Source organism: Pelodiscus sinensis, chromosome 23, assembly GCF_052426305.1.
Source record: "Pelodiscus sinensis isolate ZL-2025 chromosome 23, ASM5242630v1, whole genome shotgun sequence".
NCBI lineage: Eukaryota > Metazoa > Chordata > Testudines > Trionychidae > Pelodiscus > Pelodiscus sinensis.
The window spans coordinates 2,495,103-2,517,692 of NC_143074.1; the positions used below are offsets into that span (position 1 = coordinate 2,495,103).

The 22,590-nt window shown below is 56.3% G+C and overlaps 1 protein-coding gene across 1 annotated transcript in view; it reads right to left on the reverse strand.

Moving 5' to 3' along the window:
* NPDC1 (neural proliferation, differentiation and control 1) overlaps positions 1–5,776 on the reverse strand; it is a 69,953-nt gene extending 64,177 nt beyond the window's left edge. The window contains exon 1 of the mRNA XM_075906050.2: positions 5,577–5,776. Within this exon, the coding sequence (XP_075762165.2) occupies positions 5,577–5,679 (103 nt within the window). The 5' untranslated portion in view covers positions 5,680–5,776. The remainder of the gene's footprint in view (positions 1–5,576) is intronic.
* Between the last annotated feature and the right edge of the window lie 16,814 nt (positions 5,777–22,590).

Here is a 22,590-nt window from a genome sequence, read left to right on the forward strand (position 1 = left end):
GGAGGGCAGCCCAAACACTGACCCAGCCAATAAATCATCAACCACCCCCCTCAACCACTCACGAACGTGTTGAGTGAACCAAACGACCAGGACAGCCACTCTCTGTCCCAAAACAAGGACCGTTTCCCTCCCCAGCCCAGCTGGGCTCCCAGTGAGTTCTGACGGCATCCCCCGCTTTACAGAACTCACCTGCATATCGCAGCCAGCCATGCCCTAAAGCAAACACGGGAGGCACCTGTTACCCGAAACCCCACCCACGAATACAATGTCAGCTGGCGAGTGCTGCTCCCGGAGCCCGTGGGTTAGCTCTTGTTCTAAATCATCCGCAGGGGTGCGGGAGGCTCATATGCAGCAGCACCTGAAATTAACCAACCCTAGGACCCTGGCATTCTAATCAAGTCTCCAGCGCCAGGCAAGCGAGGGCCAGCGCCAGGCAAGCGAGGGCCAGCAGCGCGCTGCATTCCGCGGCCAGGCGAAGGCAGGTCCCGCCCCATGTGCTGCGTGCAGGTAGAAAGAAGGGCAATGTTTGCTCTTCAGCAGACGCTCCAGAGCAGGCACAATCATCAGGGCTCGGAGAGCCGTTCCGGGGGAGCAGGTTTCTGGGGCTCTGAGCAGCAGCAAAGGAGGATCAGGCTCATTCTCTGCATTCTACTTGCCACCAATAACCTAGTCACAGGCCTGGGTTTTTTAAACACCGCTTCTTGGCACAGAGAGCACCTGGGCAGCCTCTCGCTCCTCCCCCCAGACTGGAACCCACCCAACGCTCGTCAGTCTCAGCACTGCCTTTCCAAAACCTGTGCTACAAAGAGACAGACTGGAATTACATCTGCTGCTGGCTGAAAGCTTGGCTAGCAGCCAAGACACTGGAGAGGACATCCATTGGGATGGCAGAACAAGGAGCAATGGTCTTAAATTACAATGGGGGAGGCCTAGGTTGGAAATTAGGAAAAACTATTTCCCTAGGGGGGTGGGGAAGCACTGGGACGGGTTCCCTAGGGAGGGGGTGGAATCTCCATTCCTAGAGGTGTTTCAGTCCCAGCTTGACCAAGCCCTGGCTGGGCTGATTGAGTTGGGGTTGGTCCTGCTTTGGGCAGGGGGCTGGACTCGATGACTCCTGAGGTCTTTGCCAGCCCTGGGGTTCTATGACTATGATTCCCCCCCCCCCCCCCCCCCCGATTCATATCGGCCTGTGGCTGGCAGCGTTAAGGCCAGACTTTTAAAAGTATTAACCATGGTCGTGCTCACTGCCGCGATCACTCACTGAGTCAGGAGCCTAAATATCATTTTGATATGGACTGAGGCACGTAGGAGCCAAAATTCCATTGATAGTTAATGGGATTTAGGCACTTCAGAACCTAAATCACTTTTGAAAACGAGACCTAGGCTCCTAAATCAGTTAGGCATTGCAAGCTGGGCACAGCAACACCTACGTGCCTGAGTTTTCCAAACTGGGCCATGGACACGATGAAAAAGGACCATCCATGGACATGATAATCTGAAGATCCAACCTGCCTTGTTCTCTCCCTCACCAACCCATTGCCTCCATCCACCCACACTTACGCACAACAACGCCCCCCACCCGCAAAGGACAACTAGTCAGGATACCGTTGGGTCACTGAAGACACAGCCCTGGAAGTCCTGCAGGAGCGCCCTGGCACAGCAGCACCCCCGGGGCACTGGCTGCTTGGATAATTAGAAAGCTTTTCATGAACTTGCTACTGACAATGAGACAGAAATTGCTCCCGCTCCCGCCAGGGCTGGCGTTAGGCTCCCTGGGGCTAGGACAGTATCTAAGGAGCAGCCCCCCCCCCCCCCCCGGGTGAATCCAAAGCCCAAGTCCTTCAGCTCACGGAGCCCCCTGCCCATAAGTTCGCCACAGGGAGCCCCCGTTAGCACGGGGCAAGAAATGACCCAGGCCTGCCAATAGTGATGGGGGAGGGCAGCCGGCTTCGGTAGTGCTACGGGGCATGCTCAGCTCATGGGCACATGCTCAGTAGGAGCCAAACAGCAAATCGGAGGGGGTAAGAGCACATGCCCTGCATACCCCCTCCCCACACTGCCTCTGCACGGAGTCCCAGGCAATTTCCCTGGCTGCTACCCCCAGCGCAGGCCCAGATTACACTGTAAAAATTCTGTCTGTCAAACCAAGGTCGCTGCCTCTCTGTTGACTTTCCATCGTCAGTATTAGCCAGAAATGACCAGCACCACAACTGGGGCTGGCATAAGACTGAAAAGTAACTAGAGAAAGCGCCGCTTCCCCAGGCACAACACAGAAACTCTGGGAGGTGAGTCGCTCTCAGAGGACCCGGGTACGTGCCTTCACGGTGCAGGTGCATGAATGCCCTCTGCACTTGTGTGACGGCGCGTCGGGGTTTTCCCGTCTCCTGCACCCCCGTAATGGCACAAACAGACTCCACCAGCCAGTAGAATAGAGGGAGTTTATTGCTTCTCTAGGATACAGCACAGATGTAATCCGGTTACAGGGCAGGACTAGGATGCCTCAGCCCCCCCTTGAGATGGGGGAGCCTGGGCCCCTAAATCCCAGCCCCTTTCCCTAGGCTGTCTCCTCTACGCTCCCAGGCAGAAACTAACTCACTCACCTCCAGCCCTGTCCCCAGCCAGGGCTCCACTCCCCTTCTTCCCATTGTTCTGCTCCCTGGGAGATCACTGGTCAGACAGGTTCGGAGCCCCCTTGCATAATGACTCACCCCCTGCCCTGCTGGGCCGTGCTGCAGACAGCAGCCAGTGGAGGTCACTCACAACCCACTGCCCAGCATAGCAACCAGCAAGGTACCCCCCGCTACGTCACAACTTGACAGCCACGGCCCTGTCCCAATCTATTCTTTATCCCATCCCTGTGCACCATGCCACAGCCCAGCAATCAGCCGCTGGGTTTTTTTTCAAATGAACCCAGCACACACCTGAACTCCAAATCCTACCAAACCAGCTCCTTCGCCATCAAACTTGCCACTGCTGGGGCAGAAAGTCCACTTCCTGTCCTACAGAGGAAAACAGGGGAAACCTCTCCTAAAGCATTTCAGCTGACAATTCTACTCGCTCCGGGGAGTAATTTTAGTGAGTCATTTTGAGTAAATATCTTGTTCATGACCAGTCCTTGGAACACAGGGTGGATGAGCAATTCTGGGGCTGGCACGATTCAGCAAAACGGTTAGCTCGGCTTCTAAACAAAGCTGCATGACACGGTATGTTGGCGGGCTCCTCCCAGCTCGAATCCCAAAGCAAGGCCCTGACCAGTGCAGGATGAAAACTCGCCCCCTAGACTAACAACAGATCCCTGGGTACAAGTGTCTTGCAACATTTCAGCAAACAGAACCACGCAAGTAGAGAGATGTACAGCAAACAGCATGAATGGCCAGCAACTCCTAGCAGCACCCTGCCCACCTGAACACAAGACTAGCAGAGACCTCTTATTTTGAGTGAATTCTCCAACGCCTGGCTTGGCAACGCTGCGAGAAGCAACTCAGCCATGATTCCCGGGGAACTGACTCTGTGTAAGTCACCTCCCGCTCATTCCAAGGTCGGAGGGAGGCCGCAGGGGCCGGTCCTGCCACGTGGGCACTTCCTCCACTTTTAGCAGGTCGACACGGCCCTGTCGCTAACAGCTGTGCAGTGTAAACAGTCTGAGCGTCCATCTGCACAGCCACCGCAGCGAGCCTGCCACCCCGGCTGACTCACCTGTGCTTTGCAAATACTGTAGAGACAGAGCCACCCCTGCTGTGGCTCAAGAGCCGGAGCTTCAGTGCAGGCTGCAGCCCCAAAGCACCGTGTCCACACAGCTATTTCTAGCACGCGCCACCTAACCTGCATCCAGAGACCCCGACTGGGACACTCACTGCCCGGGGTTGCACAGACACACCCCAAAGGGTCAGAATCGGCCGCCCTTGCCCATGCTTAGTCCACACCGCAGAGTCAGTTTCTGGTCACCTCCAGGGCGGCAGAAACAGATCCACATGCAGCCCTGGGCTGGACAGACACCCATCTGATTTTGATGCACATGGCCTCATTGTAATTCATGCTCCTAAAGCACAGGAAAAATCCCATTCTAGAAGCTTATGAGACTCCGATATGTTTTTGTATCAACCCCAGTTCTTCCCCCAGCATCTTCACGCACTGAGCCCCTCTCTCGGGAACAGGCACACAGCTTGTCCTGTGTAAACCAACCTGGTGTTTAGGAACTCCTATCAGTTTACACTGGGAAGTTCCCAACTTTGTAGTTAACCTGCAGAGTAAAAAATTGGCTGCCAGTCCCTCTGAGAGCCATGGAGGCGTTAGCAATGCCATGTCCTTCAGGCCACTGGCTACCTCGGAGGTTTTATTACAGATCTGAAGGTGTTTTGCCTTGTCAGCCACTCACTGGATGGTCATCTCCGGGGGTCACAGACACACACTGGGCCAACAGTCAGAAGCCCTCAACCAGTCATATAAAAACACAACACAAGCCGTGTGATTATTAACTTATAAATCTTTGTACTGTGCATGTAACAGCCTCCTCTTCCTGGTCACACACAGCTAGGCAAACAGCTGGACCGGACAGTCATGGGATTTCCTGGTTCTCTGTATTGCAGGGATGTAAAATCCTGTTCAACTGCTTAGCCAGTTGAATGTGAAGTTTAACCCATTAACCAATGTGGTGGTGGTGGTGGGGGGGGGACCCATGCCATAGGCAGGGGCTGCTCCAGCCCAGCCAGAGCAGCCCCTGCCTCTGGCCCCTCCAGGCCCACCACGGACAGGGGCTGCTCCAGCCTCCACCGTTAATCTTTCCCATCCCTAGTGTCTCTAGATCCACACTGGAGACTGAAGCAGTTGGGTTTGCTGCCTTCCCACTGTCCCTCTGCAGCCCCAGCCCCTCTGTTCTATGCTGGGGGCCCGACTGGAGCAAGAGCAGCCTGTAGTCACAGAGGCTGGGGAAGGAAGCAGCCAAACCCAACACTTGGGCACCATCCTGTTTCTCAGTCCCCCTCCTGCAGCAAAGGGCCACACGGCCAGACATGGGCGTTTTCTGAGCTGCCCTAGGGCGCTGCCAGCCAGGAGCCATGGGCGTGGGGAGCCCGCCCCACTGCTACCTACGGGTACACAGACACCCTGGGATCACCGGGGCCTAAGCGTCCTGCCCAAAGCCCCCTCCCCCCCAGGCCTGGCTGCTCTTGCACGACCCCCCACGAGAGGGACCCTCGGCCAGAGCTGGCAGCGCTGAGCCCCTCTGCCGCGGATCGCCACGAAGCGGAGAGCGCATGGGAGGGGGGGGGGGGTCCACGCAGCAGCCCCGTTCCAGCGGCGCTGCCAGGCAGGCTCCGGTGGAAACGCAGCTCAATCCGCATCACACACACACCACCCGCCCCGCGGCGCGGCTCCGATTCGCGGCTCCTCCCGGGGGCCCAGAGGGGGTCTCTGGGCTCACCTCGCCCCCCAGCCTCCGGCACCAGGGAGCGCAGCAAAAGAGCACCGGGGCCAGCGCCCTGCGCCCCCCGGGCCCTGCGCCCCCGCCCCCCCGGGCCCCGCTGCACCGGCCCAGCGCAACCCCCAATAACCCAGCGCCGCGCCCCCGCGGGGCTCACCTGGTTTGCCGGCGCCGGGCCGCAGCAGCCAGGCTGCCAGCACAACCGCGGGCAGCAGGAGGGCTCCGGGCCGCGGGGCGGGCGCTCGCCGGGCCGCCACCATCCTTCAGCAGCGCCGGGGGCTCATGGCAGCGGGGCCGCTCCGTGTCCGCCGCGCTGCGGAGCCCGGCCAGTGAAACCCGGCGGGGGCGGGGCGGGGCCGCTGCAGGGGAGGGACCGGAGCAGGTGCCGGGCGGGGCGGCCCCGGGGCAGGAGCTTCCGCTGCGCTGGGCACCTGCCCCCGCCCCCAGCTCCCCGCTGCCCTGCGGAGACCCTCCCCCCAGATCCCTGCCCCCCCGGCTCCCCACTGCCCTGCGGAGACCCTCCCCCCAGATCCCTGCCCCCCCGGCTCCCCACTGCCCTGCGGAGACCCTCCCCCCAGATCCCTGCCCCCCCCCGGCTCCCCACTGCCCTGCAGAGACCCTCCCCCCAGATCCCTGCCCCCCCGGCTCCCCACTGCCCTGCGGAGACCCTCCCCCCAGATCCCTGCCCCCCCGGCTCCCCACTGCCCTGCGGAGACCCTCCCCCCAGATCCCTGCCCCCCCGGCTCCCCACTGCCCTGCGGAGACCCTCCCCCCGATCCCTGCCCCCCCGGCTCCCCACTGCCCTGCGGAGACCCTCCCCCCAGATCCCTGCCCCCCTGGCATCGGCCCGGCTCCCACTGCCCTGTGGAGACCCTCCCCCCAGATCCCTGCCCCCCCGGCTCCCCACTGCCCTGCGGAGACCCTCCCCCCAGATCCCTGCCCCCCCGGCTCCCCACTGCCCTGCGGAGACCCTCCCCCCAGATCCCTGCCCCCCCGGCTCCCCACTGCCCTGCGGAGACCCTCCCCCCACATCCCTGCCCCCCCCCGGCTCCCCACTGCCCTGCGGAGACCCTCCCCCCAGATCCCTGCCCCCCCGGCTCCCCACTGCCCTGCGGAGACCCTCCCCCCAGATCCCTGCCCCCCCGGCTCCCCACTGCCCTGCGGAGACCCTCCCCCCAGATCCCTGCCCCCCCGGCTCCCCACTGCCCTGCGGAGACCCTCCCCCCAGATCCCTGCCCCCCCGGCTCCCCACTGCCCTGCAGAGACCCTCCCCCCAGATCCCTGCCCCCCTGGCATCGGCCCGGCTCCCACTGCCCTGCGGAGACCCTCCCCCCAGATCCCTGCCCCCCCGGCTCCCCACTGCCCTGCGGAGACCCTCCCCCCAGATCCCTGCCCCCCCGGCTCCCCACTGCCCTGCGGAGACCCTCCCCCCAGATCCCTGCCCCCCCCCGGCTCCCCACTGCCCTGCGGAGACCCTCCCCCCACATCCCTGCCCCCCCCCCGGCTCCCCACTGCCCTGCGGAGACCCTCCCCCCAGATCCCTGCCCCCCCGGCTCCCCACTGCCCTGCGGAGACCCTCCCCCCAGATCCCTGCCCCCCCGGCTCCCCACTGCCCTGCGGAGACCCTCCCCCCAGATCCCTGCCCCCCCGGCTCCCCACTGCCCTGCAGAGACCCTCCCCCCAGATCCCTGCCCCCTGGCATCGGCCCGGCTCCCACTGCCCTGCGGAGACCCTCCCCCCAGATCCCTGCCCCCCCGGCTCCCCACTGCCCTGCGGAGACCCTCCCCCCAGATCCCTGCCCCCCCGGCTCCCCACTGCCCTGCGGAGACCCTCCCCCCAGATCCCTGCCCCCCCCCGGCTCCCCACTGCCCTGCAGAGACCCTCCCCCCAGATCCCTGCCCCCCCGGCTCCCCACTGCCCTGCGGAGACCCTCCCCCCAGATCCCTGCCCCCCCGGCTCCCCACTGCCCTGCGGAGACCCTCCCCCCAGATCCCTGCCCCCCCGGCTCCCCACTGCCCTGCGGAGACCCTCCCCCCGATCCCTGCCCCCCCGGCTCCCCACTGCCCTGCGGAGACCCTCCCCCCAGATCCCTGCCCCCCTGGCATCGGCCCGGCTCCCACTGCCCTGCCCCCCCGGCTCCCCACTGCCCTGCGGAGACCCTCCCCCCAGATCCCTGCCCCCCCGGCTCCCCACTGCCCTGCGGAGACCCTCCCCCCAGATCCCTGCCCCCCCGGCTCCCCACTGCCCTGCGGAGACCCTCCCCCCACATCCCTGCCCCCCCCCGGCTCCCCACTGCCCTGCGGAGACCCTCCCCCCAGATCCCTGCCCCCCCGGCTCCCCACTGCCCTGCGGAGACCCTCCCCCCAGATCCCTGCCCCCCCGGCTCCCCACTGCCCTGCGGAGACCCTCCCCCCAGATCCCTGCCCCCCCGGCTCCCCACTGCCCTGCGGAGACCCTCCCCCCAGATCCCTGCCCCCCCGGCTCCCCACTGCCCTGCAGAGACCCTCCCCCCAGATCCCTGCCCCCTGGCATCGGCCCGGCTCCCACTGCCCTGCGGAGACCCTCCCCCCAGATCCCTGACCCCCTGGCATCGGCCCGGCTCCCCACTGCCCTGCGGAGACCCTCCCCCCAGATCCCTGCCCCCCGGGCACCGCCCCCGGCTCCCCACTGCCCTGCAGAGACCCTCCCCCCAGATCCCTGCTCCCCTGGCATCGCCCCCGGCTCCCCACTGCCCTGCGGAGACCCTCCCCCCAGATCCCTGACCCCCTGGCATCGCCCCCGGCTCCCCACTGCCCTGCGGAGACCCTCCCCCCAGATCCCTGCCCCCCGGGCATCGGCCCGGCTCCCACTGCCCTGCAGAGACCCTCCCCCCAGATCCCTGACCCCCTGGCATCGGCCCGGCTCCCCACTGCCCTGCGGAGACCCTCCCCCCAGATCCCTGTCCCCCGGGCATCGGCCCGTGGCTCCCTACTGCCTGCTACCCCCCAGGCTCCCCACTGCCCTGCCGCCTCACTCTCTGAATCACCCAGCTCCCTAACTCCCTGATGCCCTGGGGTTCCCCCCAATTGCTGCCCTAGGAAGCTGGGGACCCACCCCCTCCTCATACTGTCCTGGGGTCACCCCCTTTGGCGCTCTGCTCCTAGGGCACTGGCAGGGGTGGCAGGTTTGCAGAAATGTTGCTGGTGCCCAGGACACACACACCCGCCCACCTGCCTGAGGCTCTGGGAGGGAGTTTGGATGGGCGGGGCTGCAGGCTCTGGGAGTGAATTGGGGTGCTGGGTGCAGGCTCTGGGCGGGAGCATGGGATTAGGGGGCAGGGTCTGGGAGGGGATTTGCCTGCAAGAGGGGGTGGAGCTTTGGGGAGTCTGGGCTGCAGGCTCTGGGATAGGGTTGGGGTGCAAAGAGGAAATGTGGATGCAGGAAGGGGAAATGGGTGCAGGCTCTGGGATGGAGTCAGGATGCTGGCTGTGACCTGGGCAGAGGGTCCTGGGATCAGCCCCCTACTCCCAGATCTCTGCTTCCTTAGGTCGCTGCCCTCTTCTGCTGACAGTGCCTGGGGGACTGTGCCGGGCCAGCTACTGACCCTGTTCTGCTCCTATGGGACCCCATAAAGTGTTGGAAACCTGCCCTCTGGGGACCAGTAGGGAGAACTGGGCAGGTGCCAAGAGCAGCCACATTCGAGGGAACTGGTACTAGAAGAGTTAAACAATTGGCCATTTTCCACTCCGGTGACTAGTCACATTTCAGGGCCTAGGGGATGTTCCCAAGCAGAAAGTGAGGGAGTTGGGTATTTACTTTGGTGCAAGCTTGGTTATTTTACAAGCAGGGTGGCAAATCCTGCTCCTCAGAACGCTGGAGGAACCAAGAACAAAAGCATCAGTTTCTTGGCTTAGAACCCCAAAACCCACTGTCCCAGAAGCTCTCTCGCTTCGCTCAGGGTCGCGCTGTGCTCCCAAGGGACTGCTTTGCGTTCTCGCCTTTTGCCTCTGCCTCTCTCTGCATCCTTGGTTGCTGTCTGTTTCTGCATGTTCTCTCTCTTGCTCCCTGTGTGTGCACCCCACACAGTCCAAACCCCTGTCTGGGCTCGCTCTCCCCTTTGCTCAGGGCTTTGCTTGTAGCTATGTGAACTGAAGAGTGAATTCACCCCTATCAATCTCCAGGGGGTTTAACTGTAACAAGGCGTCACTCTGCGCCTAACATGACTAGGATTTCTTTGTATTAATGTGGTACTGCCCAAGGAGCAGCAGCCCTGGGCCTAGACCTCATGGTGCGAGGTGCTGTGCAAACAGAACAAAGAGAAAGCCCCTGCCCCAAGGAGCTGACAATCTTAAGTATGCTTGTTTGGGTTCCTGGGGCTCCTGGTGCACTGGGTACCATTGCCAGATCTCCACTGAGAAGGACGGGTGAGTAGTGGAGGGAGGCAGCGTGTCTGTACGTGGGCAGGGGCTTAGTGTCCAGCTCTCCGGCCACTTCAGGAAGGAATCTCAGGACCTCATTGTCCTCTTGCATGCGTCAGCGTAACTCCATTAGCACGAGAATCCTAGAACACGAGAACTGGGAGTGACCTCGAGGCATCATCACAGCCAGTCCCCTGCCCTCACGGCAGGACCAAGCATCATCCAGGCCGTCCCTGACAGGTGTGTGTCCCGCCTGCTCTTCAGTGTCTCCAGGGCTGGAGATCCCACAACCTCCAATGTTATTCCTGATTTACCCCAGTGTAGATATGGCCAGGACTCACTATCTGTCTCCCTTTCTGGGATTCCGGGCCCCTGGCAGAGGTCTCTGGTGTACCTTCCCCTTCTATGTGAGCTGGGCTTCTCAAGTTCTTCCTTTTGCGTGGAGGTGTGCAGACAGGGCCCTTTCTCTCACTAGCCCATGACTGAGGAGCTCTTGGGGGGCTGATGCTGTGGGGGGACTGGGCTACATCTACACTACAAGTTTTCTTGGCAAAAAATATGCTAATGAGGGACTCATTTGCATGAGTCACGATCTCATTTCCATATTTTCTGCCAATCCGTTTTTTGTGCAAAAACAAGTAATGTGGACGTTTTCTTTTTGTGCAAAACCCCCTTTTTCTGCAAGATCGGTATCCTTCCTTTTTTGGGACATAAGGGGGAAAACGGGGGTTTTGCACAAAAAGGAAACATCCACACCATAGGCGTGTGCAGCAGATTTCATTAAGGTGAGCACCCAGGGAATTGTTTTTTAAAGGAGAACATTTATTGACTACTCAATGGTAAAGGGCATGCTGCGAGCGAACGTGGGCTTTCTATACATTTCTACACCATCTATAGTACGTAATTCTGCACTTATTGCAGAACACAACAACCCAGACTTTAAAACTAAAAGAGTGTATCATGTGATTACATTAAAACGCAAAGCCACTTTTTTTTGAGACATTAGGGTGTGCCTATGGTCCACACTGCTTGTTTTTGAGCAAAAACCTCTAGCACAAAAACGGATGGGCAGAAAATGTACAAATGAGATCATGACGCATGCAAATGAGTCCCTCATTAGCATATTTTTTACTGAGAAAACTCGTAGTGTCGACGTAGCCTGAGTGTCTGATCTCTATGGGGCAAACGCTGCTCGCCCAGATAGCGACAGCCTGCTCTGCTGCTAATAATCCTTAGCTCTTATCTTGCATTTTTCTTATCTAAATCTCAAAGCGCTTTACAAAGGCGGAGATAATTATTCCCATTTCACAGGTGGGGAAACCACGGCACTGAGGGGCATCGTGAGGTGCCCAAAGAGTCGGTATCAAAACAACCAGGCTGCAAACTTCAAACAGAGATGAGGTGCCCAAAAACATACAATGAGCTTGTGCGCCTCGTGGCAATGCACGGGCCCGGAGAGCCTCGCAGGGCTCAGCAGAGGAAGAGCGACTTATGCTGATGATGGACATGGCCAGGGACACAGTAGTAATGACATAACACAAGCCCCAAGTCTGGAAGGGGCAAGCCCCTCCTCCCCCTTTTTATCCCAGCGTGGACCACTGCCGCGTGTCTTGTCCGCTGGCCAGGGTCAGAGACAGGCTGAGGACTGAGAGCAGCAGTCCTGCTACCCATGCTCTAGCACAGTGTTTCTCAACCTTTTGTTTTATAAAGTACCCCTTAAAAAAATTATGAGTACCCCCGGTACCTACAGGTTTCAGACACATCAAATTTTTTTCTACCATTGCAACACATTTATTTAAACAACTTAATCGTAGCAGGGCGGGCAATGAAACTTTTGGGTGTAAAAAATACAAAAATAATAAAGCGCTGGAAAACTTAAAACAAAAATTCAGTTTTCTCCAAATGTCAGTTGTGTGAATGTACCCCCCAGACTTCTCTCGAGTACCCCTAAGGGTACCCACCACTGGCTGAGAAACACTGCTCTAGCACTGCATTTCGGTGCTGCTCACAACACATCCAGGAACATCTGGCATGAGAACAGGCTGACGGCAGGCGCCTAGACACGGGAGAAAACACCTACATCCAATCTCACTGCCCACGGCCCCTCGGAAGGGAGACGTTTCATTAAAAGTGCTCATCCCCGGCAGCCAGAGGCAATGTCGGATTTGCTCTGAGCACTGACGTGTCAAGCCACTTCTCAACACACAGCGGAGGACTTAGAGTTTTGCTGTCCCCAAACCACCCCTGTTTAAACGTGTGCATGTTCTGGGACTCGGTGCTATTGCTCTGCTGATGCGGAGCAGTGGCTGTAACAAGCAGTTCCATTAGGTACTGTATCCCTGCTGCTGTTTGGCGTAAAGCCATCTCCCTAAGGGAGGTGAGATGGATTAAAAGGTCAGATCCATGGATAGAATCAGGTACTAGAAATAGGGGCAAACACAAAAGCAGACCGGGGAAACTGCACCAGGCTGGAACGCTGGGAACAAGAGCCTGTAAGGACTTACATGCCCAGAGGACGAGACTGCCATTGTGTTGCAACATTTATTATAACCATCTCCCTCCCTAAATTAACGAGCTAGGTTGCTCTTGCACACACTCACCTCTGCCCCACCACGAGTCCCTGGCCTGGATAACAAGAGATGCCCTTCCTGTGAGCAGAGTCAAACCGGCAATCTGAGCTGGGAGAGAAAACAGACAGCAGGCGTCTGGCCTCCAGCCCTGCCTCCAAATAGCATGCTGGTGACTTACAGGGGCTGGGAACGAGCTGTAATGGATCTGGAGAGAGTCCCCCGCCTTCCTCCCAGATCCCAGTGTAGGGCAGCAGGGCCGGCATGGGGGGCCACTGGGGGCTTCTCCATCGTATGCTGTGGGCTGTTCAGAATCGGGGTGTCACAAGATGGTAGGAAGCCACCTCTGCCTCCTCCTAGGCCACACCTTCCTTCCCTCCCTCCCTCCCTCCCACTGAGCCATAAAGGAAGAACACAACATACATGTAGACAGACTGTCCCTAAATCTACCCTCCTTCCCAGCCTTGGCAAAGAGGGGGATGGGTGAGGGGAGGGGGGCTGTATTGTGTTGCGATGGTTAAGAAGAGAATGCCCGGCCATTTCTACAGGGAGGTGAATGTTGCTCGAGCACGGGTCCTTGTTTGTGGCGGCACATGGTGGGGAAGGACAGCCTCTCACCCAATCAGTTCTTCACGGACTCCCCTTCAACATAAACATAAGAGCGGCCGTACTGGGTCAGACCAAAGGTCCATCTAGCCCAGTATCCTGTCTGCCCACAGTGCCAGCACTAGGTGCTCCAGAGGGGGTGGACTGAAGACAATGACCAAGGGCTTTGTCTCGTGCATCCCGCTCCAGCCTCCTTCACTACTCAAACATCTAAAATATGCTTTTGTGAGTTTCCTTTGCAACTAGCATTTGGCCAGCACATCCTGTGGCCAAAGTCTGTAGCTCAAAGCCCAGCTTGGCTCAAGATGCCCCCATTCCTTTGGCATTTTGTTCCCATCAACATGAGTCCCTCTTACTGCATTGGGAAAACGTTAGCTTAATTATGGAGCAGAGTGTGACCCAAACTTCCAGTGTCTACCCCCATTTTACTCCAAAGCTACCAGGGTTGGAAGACTGAGGCCTGGTCTTCTCTTAAAGTTAGGCAGACATAACTACACCTCTGAGCATGGAAGCTCTGCCAACCTAACTCATGGTATAGACCAACTAGCGTGATGGGAGAACACCCCCTTTAACCCAGCTTCTGCCACCCAGGGAGGCCAATTAGCGTAAGCAGAGTCTGACTCTACACTATATGGCAGTGGCGTAGCTGCTACATCCCCATATTTAACTACTAGCTGGAGTTACCCGGCATTGCTCGGGAAACCAAAGGAACAAAATGTAGAAAAACAGAGATCCATGATCTTTTTTTGAATGGTAGAAAAGTTTCACTGATTTCTAGAGGGATTAAAATATAGGTCCGTGTCATCCCGGGGGGGGGGGGGAGGCTGCGACTCCGGGTAGAGGGGAGCTTACATGCGGGAGGGGCGCCCCAGCTCACGCACAGGGCTGCGGGTGGTGCGGGGGGTAGGGCGGGTGCCCGAGCCATTGTGTGCGTGAGGATCGGGGCACTGCGTGCCAGCGCGGGGGTAGGAGGAAGAGGGTCGCTTATGTAACCTCATGGGCGGGAGGGGGCGAGTGCCGGACGGCGCTGGGGGCTACAGGCAGCGGGCATGGGGCCTAGGGTGGGCGGGGCGGCCCCTGCAATGCTGCAAAGTGGGTTTCTTTTTTATTTTTACAGCTTGAGCTCGGGCCCAATTGGGTCCAAAAGTCCCTTAAAACCTTCTCCTCGAGGAAAGGGTATCCCATGCAAAGCTTGGTTGCGGTAGCTCTTATAGCGTCCAAGTCATTAGCGCACAAACTTACAAACATTCTCCTCTCCATAGCAGATTATTATTGTTCTATGAAGCGATTATTAACCCCTAGTGCACACAGCCTGAGGCAAGGACAGAAGTAGGATGGATTTGGGAATTCCAATGCAAAGCTGTTGTGGAATGCAGCATCTTTGGCAGAATCCCGAAGGACCCGTGCTGTTGGCAGGAAATAGTTGACAGCAGGACTAGAGCAAGTGTAGATCCAGCTGCTCATTTCAGAGGCCCGACTGAAAGAATTTAAGAGCCATTGGGACATTCCTACTAGTGGAAATCCCTCAGCGATCCTGATTTCAGTGAGGTCAGATGCTGTAAGACCCTTTGGTGGTCCTGTGTAAGCCTGTGTGGGCATGTAAATAGAACCCTACTAAAGTTGATATTAAAAACTAAACTCCATTGATGCCAGCTACAAGCTCTCTGGCCTGATCTCGATTCTGTTATACCAGTGTAATGCCAGCGAAACCTATAAAGTTACACCCAATTAAACATACGTACCTGAGTGGCAAATCAGACCCTGTGCGGTTCCATTCATATGGCTTTTCTTTTTGCAGTCCTATTGTCTTTTACATTTTCCTTCTGCTTTTTCTCTTCTCTCCAATCTGCCTTTCATCACGTCAACCTCTAACACAACTCAGGGCTACGGCGCCTCCTGCTGGTCACTTGGGAAGTCGCTCAATTCAGCCTCTTCCGGCCCACATCGCACCTGCTGTTACCTGGTATTCTCAACTGCTGTGTATTAGGAGCCGCATCCCTCCCAGACCAAGGCTCCCTCTCCTCAGGGAACTGCCCTGCTGCACTGCCCCACACTCTGGGGTCCTCCCTCCCAGGGAACCCCAAAGCCCTAAACTCACCTTGCCTGAATGCCCCACTGCTAGGCGTCATCTAGACCCTGCCTCGGGGGCAAACTGCAGCCAAGCGAGTGTGGCCCTGCTGCCTTTTCCTGCCCTGGCTGCCTTCCTGCAGCCCTACTGGCCTCAGGCCTTGCCTCAGCTCTGCTCCCCCAGCTCTGCCGGCCTTTCCCCAGCCCTGCCCTATCTACAGCCCTCGTATTCTCAGGCCTTGTCTCAAGCCCTGCTGCCCGGGAGCGAGGTCAGGCCAGAGCCTCCCCAGCCTCCCCAGCAGCCAGGTCCCTCTTGTTCCCCGGCTGGAGCAAGAGTGGTGTTTTCCTCTCACGAGCCCTTATTATACAGCCCTCTGCAGCCAGGCAGGGCCCAGCTGTCTGCCTCCGCCCTCTCCCAGGGCTGGATCCCACCCTCCTCAGGCCAGGCCAGGGCAGGTCCCCGCACTGGGTCTCATTCTTCCGGTGTTCTGAGCTCGGGAGGGTCCCTCAGTTGCTGGCGCCACTTCATTTCAGAAACTAACCGAGCCCCTGCCTCTGGCCCAGGCTCTGGGAGCTGAGGCTTATTGACTCGCCGATCTGCTGGCCTGCGAGCCCCCACGCGCCCCCACGCGCCGGGTGAGTCGCTGCTGCCTTTCCACAGAGCGACTGAGCCCCCTCCTGGCCAAGCACGATCGTCCCCGAACCTCGGCCTCTCTTCTCTGCAGGGCAGACAGTAACTCGGGTCAAGCCAATTCGGTCCTGGGCTGTGTGCGTCCGGAGCCAGGCAGGCTGGGCCCCGCCACCCCCGGGTGCCCTGGGCCAGACTGGGAGCGAGCTGGCAGCGGGTGGGAACCGAGGGTGCAGAGGTGCTGTAGCCGGGTGGAGATGCAGTGGAGGAAAGAGGGGGCAGGGCAAGGCCTTGCTGAGTGTTGTCCGGCTTGCCATGCGCGTGGGGAGGTGGAGCTGGGAGCTGCTGCTCTTGGTGAGGGGCGGTGGCTCTGGGAGATAGGCCAGGCAAGGCGGAAGGGAGGCTGGCTTACTGCCATCCCAGGTACCTCAGGCCCATATGCAGGGGGTGCGAATGCACCCCCCATGCCCCTCAAGGAAGGGTGGGGGGGTCTGATGTTAATATGTTCTAACAGGATCATTTTAGGCGTCACTGTTCCCACGACACTTTTGCATTAACTTCTTATGCACACGCATTGCAGGACCATTCTGAACTCCTTGATGTGTAAATATTGTGGCCCACGTTTACCGAAAAAGCACCCCCTGAAATTCCTGCACCCGGGCCTGCACCTGCCGGCCAGCTGGGGAGTGCAGTGTGTGGCATGGTGCTGTGACACCTGGCGTCGTGGGCCCACATGGCGGTCGGCGTAACAGCTCTGGACCAGCTGTGGGTGTTGGAGGAGGGTGTCCCGGAGCTGGCCTGGAGGAAGGAGGGCGTGGCGGGCGAATGGATCCCACTGCTCCAGATGCTCAGGGACACGCTGGGGTGGGGTAGGTGGGCTGGTCTGGGAGCCACGGCACCAGGTGTCCTGTGGCTGGCAGGGGGAGAGAGCGGAGCCAGGCCCGCAGCCTCGTGTGTCCAGTTGCCTGCGGGGGTGAAGGCAGAGGGCTGGGCACCCCCTTGCAGGCCGTCCTGTGGTTGGCCAGGGTGCAGGCCAGGAGGAAGGACACGTAGGGACATGCAGGCAGTCCGGGGCTCTGCTTTGCCAGTCCAGGCTGTGGCCAATGGGAGGTGGGGGAGGAGGACCGGGAACCAGGCCCTGGTGCCAGCCGTTAGAATTGGAGGCTCTGAGCTGGGACGGGGGTCCAGGCTGGCAGGAGAGGGGCAGGTGGAAAGGGGCAGCCGGGTGCCATTGCCACAGGATCTGGGCATGGATGCAGGGGGGGCGGGGGGCTAGGCACAGTGGCTCGCTCTGAGGAGAGTTGTTTTGGTTGCTCGGTGCTGCTGGTCCTGGAGCTCGCCGGCAGCGCAGCGTCTTCATTCACCGCCCTCCATGTTCTCCACAAGCAAAGCCCTTTGGCCTGGTTCTGTGGCAAAGGTTCTTGGGCAGATTTACCGTCGGCAGAACGTGGGCCCAGGGACAATACCCCATGTGTGCCTGTAACAAGCATGGGCCACAGGGGGCTAGCTCCAGCCTGCCCCCCCCAACAAAGCCTAGAGGTCCCCCTGCATGGCTGCCGCAACCTCCCCAAGGCCGCCCCTCTGCTCGTGTGCCATGTGAGCGGCACAGTCTCCTTCCTCCAGCCCCAGAGTGCCCCAAAGCTGGCATACCCCCCCCCTCAGTGCACTGGGTGGGTGGTGCAGCCCCCTACCAGCAGCTCCCATTAGCTGCAGCCCCGGCCAGGGGCACCTTCTGCAGCACAGTGCGGGGAAGAGGGAAGGGTCCGGGGAAGAAGCGTGGGCAGGGCCAATTCGAGGATGTTTGAGGCAGCTTAACCATCCCCTGCCTTTGATCCGCTCTGCCCATGGTGCCAGGTAAAGGCTCAGTCAGGGCAGAGTCAGTCCTGGCCCCTCAGCCGATGCCAAGTTGCACCTTCTATAACTTCTCCCTTTTCAGCTTGCTACAACCAAGTGATGGGGCAACCCCAGCTGTCCTCGGCTGGCCTTTGTCCCTGTTATTTCATACAAAACGTTCTCATCCATGCGCCTGTAATCCCAGGCTCCTCTTACCGTTTCGGTGTGCGTCTGCACACTCTCTTGGGAGCTTGTTTCGGTAGTTCCTTGAGACCTCTCCATGTTCCTGGGCTACGCTCTCGGGTCAGGGATGCACCGACTTGCTGAGCCAACACCTGGTCCGTGGGCGTACGCCCCTTCATCATCAGTTGAAGCTGATTTTTACTGCAAAAAATCACGTGTTTTACAAAAAATTTTTTTTTTTTTCTGATTTTCACCCTACTTTTGTATCATTCAACTATATAAAATAATTTGTTTCTATTAGGAAAATACAATCCATTGCATGAGACGCAGGCATTACAATAATATATTAGTCTCTATGTACCATGTTTTAGCGTATATAACCCGTGGATTATGCAGTTTTACAAACCCTGTCCCTCCCCCCACGAACTATACATGTCCACATGTAATACAGGGTTTTTTTTTTTTACTGAAAGTACAGGAAGACAAGACTGACTCTTACTTGATAAAAGCAGCATATTTTAATTTAATAATTGAGGCAGTTATGTTAAAATACATTAAAATACATTCTTTTACTGGGCAACTAGTAAAAGAATAAATATATGGTAAAACTATTTATAAAAAAAGCCATCTTCGCATTGTCATAAAATACATAAGTTCATTCACTCTGTTCTCTAGAATCTGCACCAGCAGCATCCTCCTCAGCATCTGAGTTTTCAAAACCCATCAAAACTTTTGTCGTAGTCACTGTCATAAAAAACATCCATAAAATCCATAGCCGAGGCTAGGTGTGCTTCGGTGACACGGAGGTCTGTGGTGCCGAATCAGAATCGCTGTCGTAGTTGGATTCAGAGCTAGAAGAGTCAACATTGGGAACAATGTCATATTTACGGAACCCATTGCAAATAGTAGCCAGTTTTATTCTGTCCCAAACAGCCAAAACCCATCTGCAAACTTCCACGTAAGTGGCACGGTGCTGTTGACCTGCTGGAGTGAATGTGTGTTCCCCATTTGTCATCCAGTTGTCCCATTCCTCTCTGATGAAGCACTTGACTGGGTGGTTGACAGCCACATCAAGCGGCTGCAACTTGCCCGTCAGCCCACCTGGAATTATGGTGATATGTGCACCCATGTTGTTTATATGTTTCTGAACTGAAGTTTCTTTGTGGGCGGCCAAGGAATCTAAAACCAGCAGAGATTTAGGATTAAAAACCCACCTTTTCATGCCCGAAAGCAGCTGTCTGTCCACATCTTCATAACATCTGTGTTCATCCAGCCCTTTTTGATACAAACCACACAAACGCCAGCCGCGGTTTTTCTCTAGACATCGTTACCCTCTTAAAAATCACCATAAGTTTTAATTTATCACCATTTGCCATGCATGCCAACACTACAGTAAAACAGGTGCATTCATGACTGGTGATTGCTACACAGACTGTTTTCGTTCCAGTTTCCGCAACAGACCGAGTAGCGGGTATATCAAATGACATGGGCATCTCATCCATGTTAATACCATTGCTTGGTTTCAAGCCCAGCTGATGAATTTCTTTATGTACAAAAGTTTTAAAATCATCCATTTTCTTCTCCCATTCATCGGGAAGCCGTTGGCCAGCAGATGTCCATGCGCGAACTGACAGATTGTTTCTCCGCATAAATTTGTACACCCAATTTCCCGAGTTCCCCTTAAAATCATAGATTTTCTGGTCCATAGCCATAAGTCGAGCTTTGAGTTGCATGGCTACCATTGACACCACTCGTTTGCTCTCTCTCTGTGTATGAACCCACTTCAATAAGTTTTCTTCCAGGTTTGGCCACTTGGCTTTCTTTCTGCATTGCGCTCTTTTCAAAGGGTGTAATTTCTCAAGCTCTGCTTCTTCCTTTCTCCACTCCCGAACAGACTTTTTGTTCACAGAGTATTTTCTCCCTGCGGCTCTGTTTCCATTGTCCTTTGCATATGTCACAACACACAATTTAAAATCGGCTGTGTAGGATTTTCCCTTAGGCATGTTTAAAAAGTTTAAAATACCTTTTTAAAATTCAGTACAAGTTAAAACTACTAAAGGAATAAATGAATGGTAAAACGGTGTGGTTGAAAGGGGTTATATACCAGCGATAAGGATTGTAGCATACTTACTGCTCAGTGTTATCAGCTACGGCTCATTAACACAGGTGCTGTTCATTAACAGTACCCACGGTTCATCTCCCGTGGGCTATATATGCATGCGGGGTATATAAGACTATTTTTACTCAATCAGGAAAAACTGCAGGTTATACACAGGTGTGGGTAATACTTGTGTGGGGTTATATACACTAATTTAAGGTATATGCAAAGTTGGCTGTTGCAGTAAGGCTGTGTACTAGTCTAGAAGATTTATACAGTAAACAAACAGGCATGCATGCAGGCTCTGGGTGCATCTGCATGTGAGCACACTGATAATCTCACACCCGCTATGTACATATTTCAAGAAATTTGCAGCTAATGGTTTAAAGAGCAGACACACTAAAATGGGAAGAAAATAAAAATCTAGACCAGAATACGTTTCAGCCCACAAGGAAACAATCAAAAATCTTTAAAAACAGCAGAAGAGGAGAAAAGGATGAAGTTGAGTGGACGTGCTGCAAATGGTGTGGCCTGATTATTAAATGTAAATATTTATAGACAAATATTTTTCAGTCTAGAACGGGAAACTGTTTCTTCAACTAAAAAGTGTTACTTGGGAATTAGTGATGCCTTGTTTTCTTAACCTCAGAGGTGGCATTGTAGTTTGAGTTCTGTTTTAGTCCCGCAGCAATTCACTAAGCAAAGTGTTAATCTACAACCTCTTCCCGACTTACGAACCAGTTACGGACCAAGCAATTGGTCATAACTCGGTTCGTTCGTAAGTTGGACTCCATAGAGTTACACGCGACCACGCTGTTCATAGGCACAGATCGCGTTCATAACTCGGGGTCCGGAATTTACGACAGCTTCAGTCGTAACTGCGAACGGTCGTAAGTCGGGAACCGGCTGTACTGAATACATTTCTCCCCGTCCTTCCATCCACCAGAATAAACCCCAATATTCGCCCAGAACAATTACTAATAATGTTTGAACCAATTTTTGCCTATTTTTGTTGCTGCAATAAGAACCAATACATTCCTGGGAAAATGAAACAAAGTAAATCCTGAAAGCGAAGGGCCCTACTGGTGCGTTACTATTCCGCCAAGGCCAGGCCTATCCTGGGTCACAGGCTTTGGTTCACACAGCCAGCCAGGCCTACTCGGACCACCCCAAAGGTGGTCTGGGCCAGCAAGCAGGATGGGGAGTATCCAGGCAACACCCCCACAACTGCCCTGAGGCCAGCAGGGAGGGCACTGTGGGCAAGTGCTGTTGCCATGGCAGTGAGGCCAGTGGAGGGGATGGCGGTGGGGTGGGGCTGGTCTTCACGGCCCCATGTGCCCGGAGGCCAGTGGGGAGTCAGGGAGACGGGAGGACCATGCACTATCATCAGGGCACCCTCACTCTGTTGCCAGCAGGAGGAGCAGGGGTGTTGGGTGCCAGGCATCACCTCCACACTTGCCCACAGGCTGGTGAGGGGGATGAGCGGATGGGGAGGGTTGGATGCAGCCACTGCAGGTAACCTGAGGCCAGTGGGGGAGTTGGGAGGGGCTAGTCACTGCACTCACATGCTCAGGCGTTGGCACAGGGACGGAGGGATGGGGCCATGAGAACCCTGAGGCTGACAGGCAGCAGGGGCACACCTGTGGCAGATACATGATTGTGTGATGGGTGTCCATGAATATGACTGATGCACCCAGCACGTGCACACCCCTCAGGTGTGAGCACTCATCATGTGCATGCACACCCATCACACTTCCACATACCCAACACACTCCCCTGCACACACCCATTCTATGCACAGACTAATTACATGCACACACCTTATTGAGAGTTGATCAAATAGTCATGTCTAATGCGGAAGTCTGGATGGTAAGGGTGACTTTGGCCCAGAAACCCCTGAGCTAAAGGTAAATGTTGCCTAAAGGGATCTTGTGATTGAGTAAACTTGGCTAAAACTGCTGTATAAGACAAAGAGGGTGTTTGAACACAGGATGTGCTTCCATTGAAAGATAACATAACTACAAAATGTGCTGCCAGGAAGCAATTAGAAAAAATCAAGTAGAAGAAGAATGGAGAGCGCCAAAAGCTTGTAGGCAGAGAAACAGGTCAAAGTGACCTGGCTACATATACACAATTAGTGCCTAATGGTAACAAAGCACTCCGAAAAGAGAAACGACAACATGAAAATAGCAAGGAGAGCAGCAAGTTGTCCCCGTTGAAGTTCATGCATGCATGCCGTGTACGCTACATACTTCATAGTCCCTATACTTAATGGTGATTGAAAGAGAATTCGTAAATATGAAATCTATCCTAGCCTGTTTGTCAGAGGATGGAGATGGCTGGCAGGAGAGAGATCGCTTGATCATTACCTGTTTGGTTCTCTCCTTCTGGGACACCTGGTCTTGGCCACTGTTGGCAGACATGTCAAGTATCAGAAGGGGAGCCGTGTTAGTCTGAATCTGCAAAAGCAGCGAGGAGTCCTGTGGCACTTTATAGATTAACTGAAGTGTTGGAGCATCAGCTTTCGTGGGCAAAGACCCACTTTGTCAGATTGGGGCTTATGCTCCAATACTTCAGTTAGTCTATAAGGTGCCCCAGGACTCCTCTCCACTGTTGGCAGACAGGATACTGGGCTGGATGGACCTTTGGTCTGACCCAGTCTGGCCGTTCCTATGTTAATCTGGATGCTTATCTATATATTTTAGAGATGTGCATCTGTCTGTATGTCTGTCTGAGAGTCTGTTCAAGAACTCCTCCTAAACGGTAAGAGCCAGGACCACCAAATTTGATAG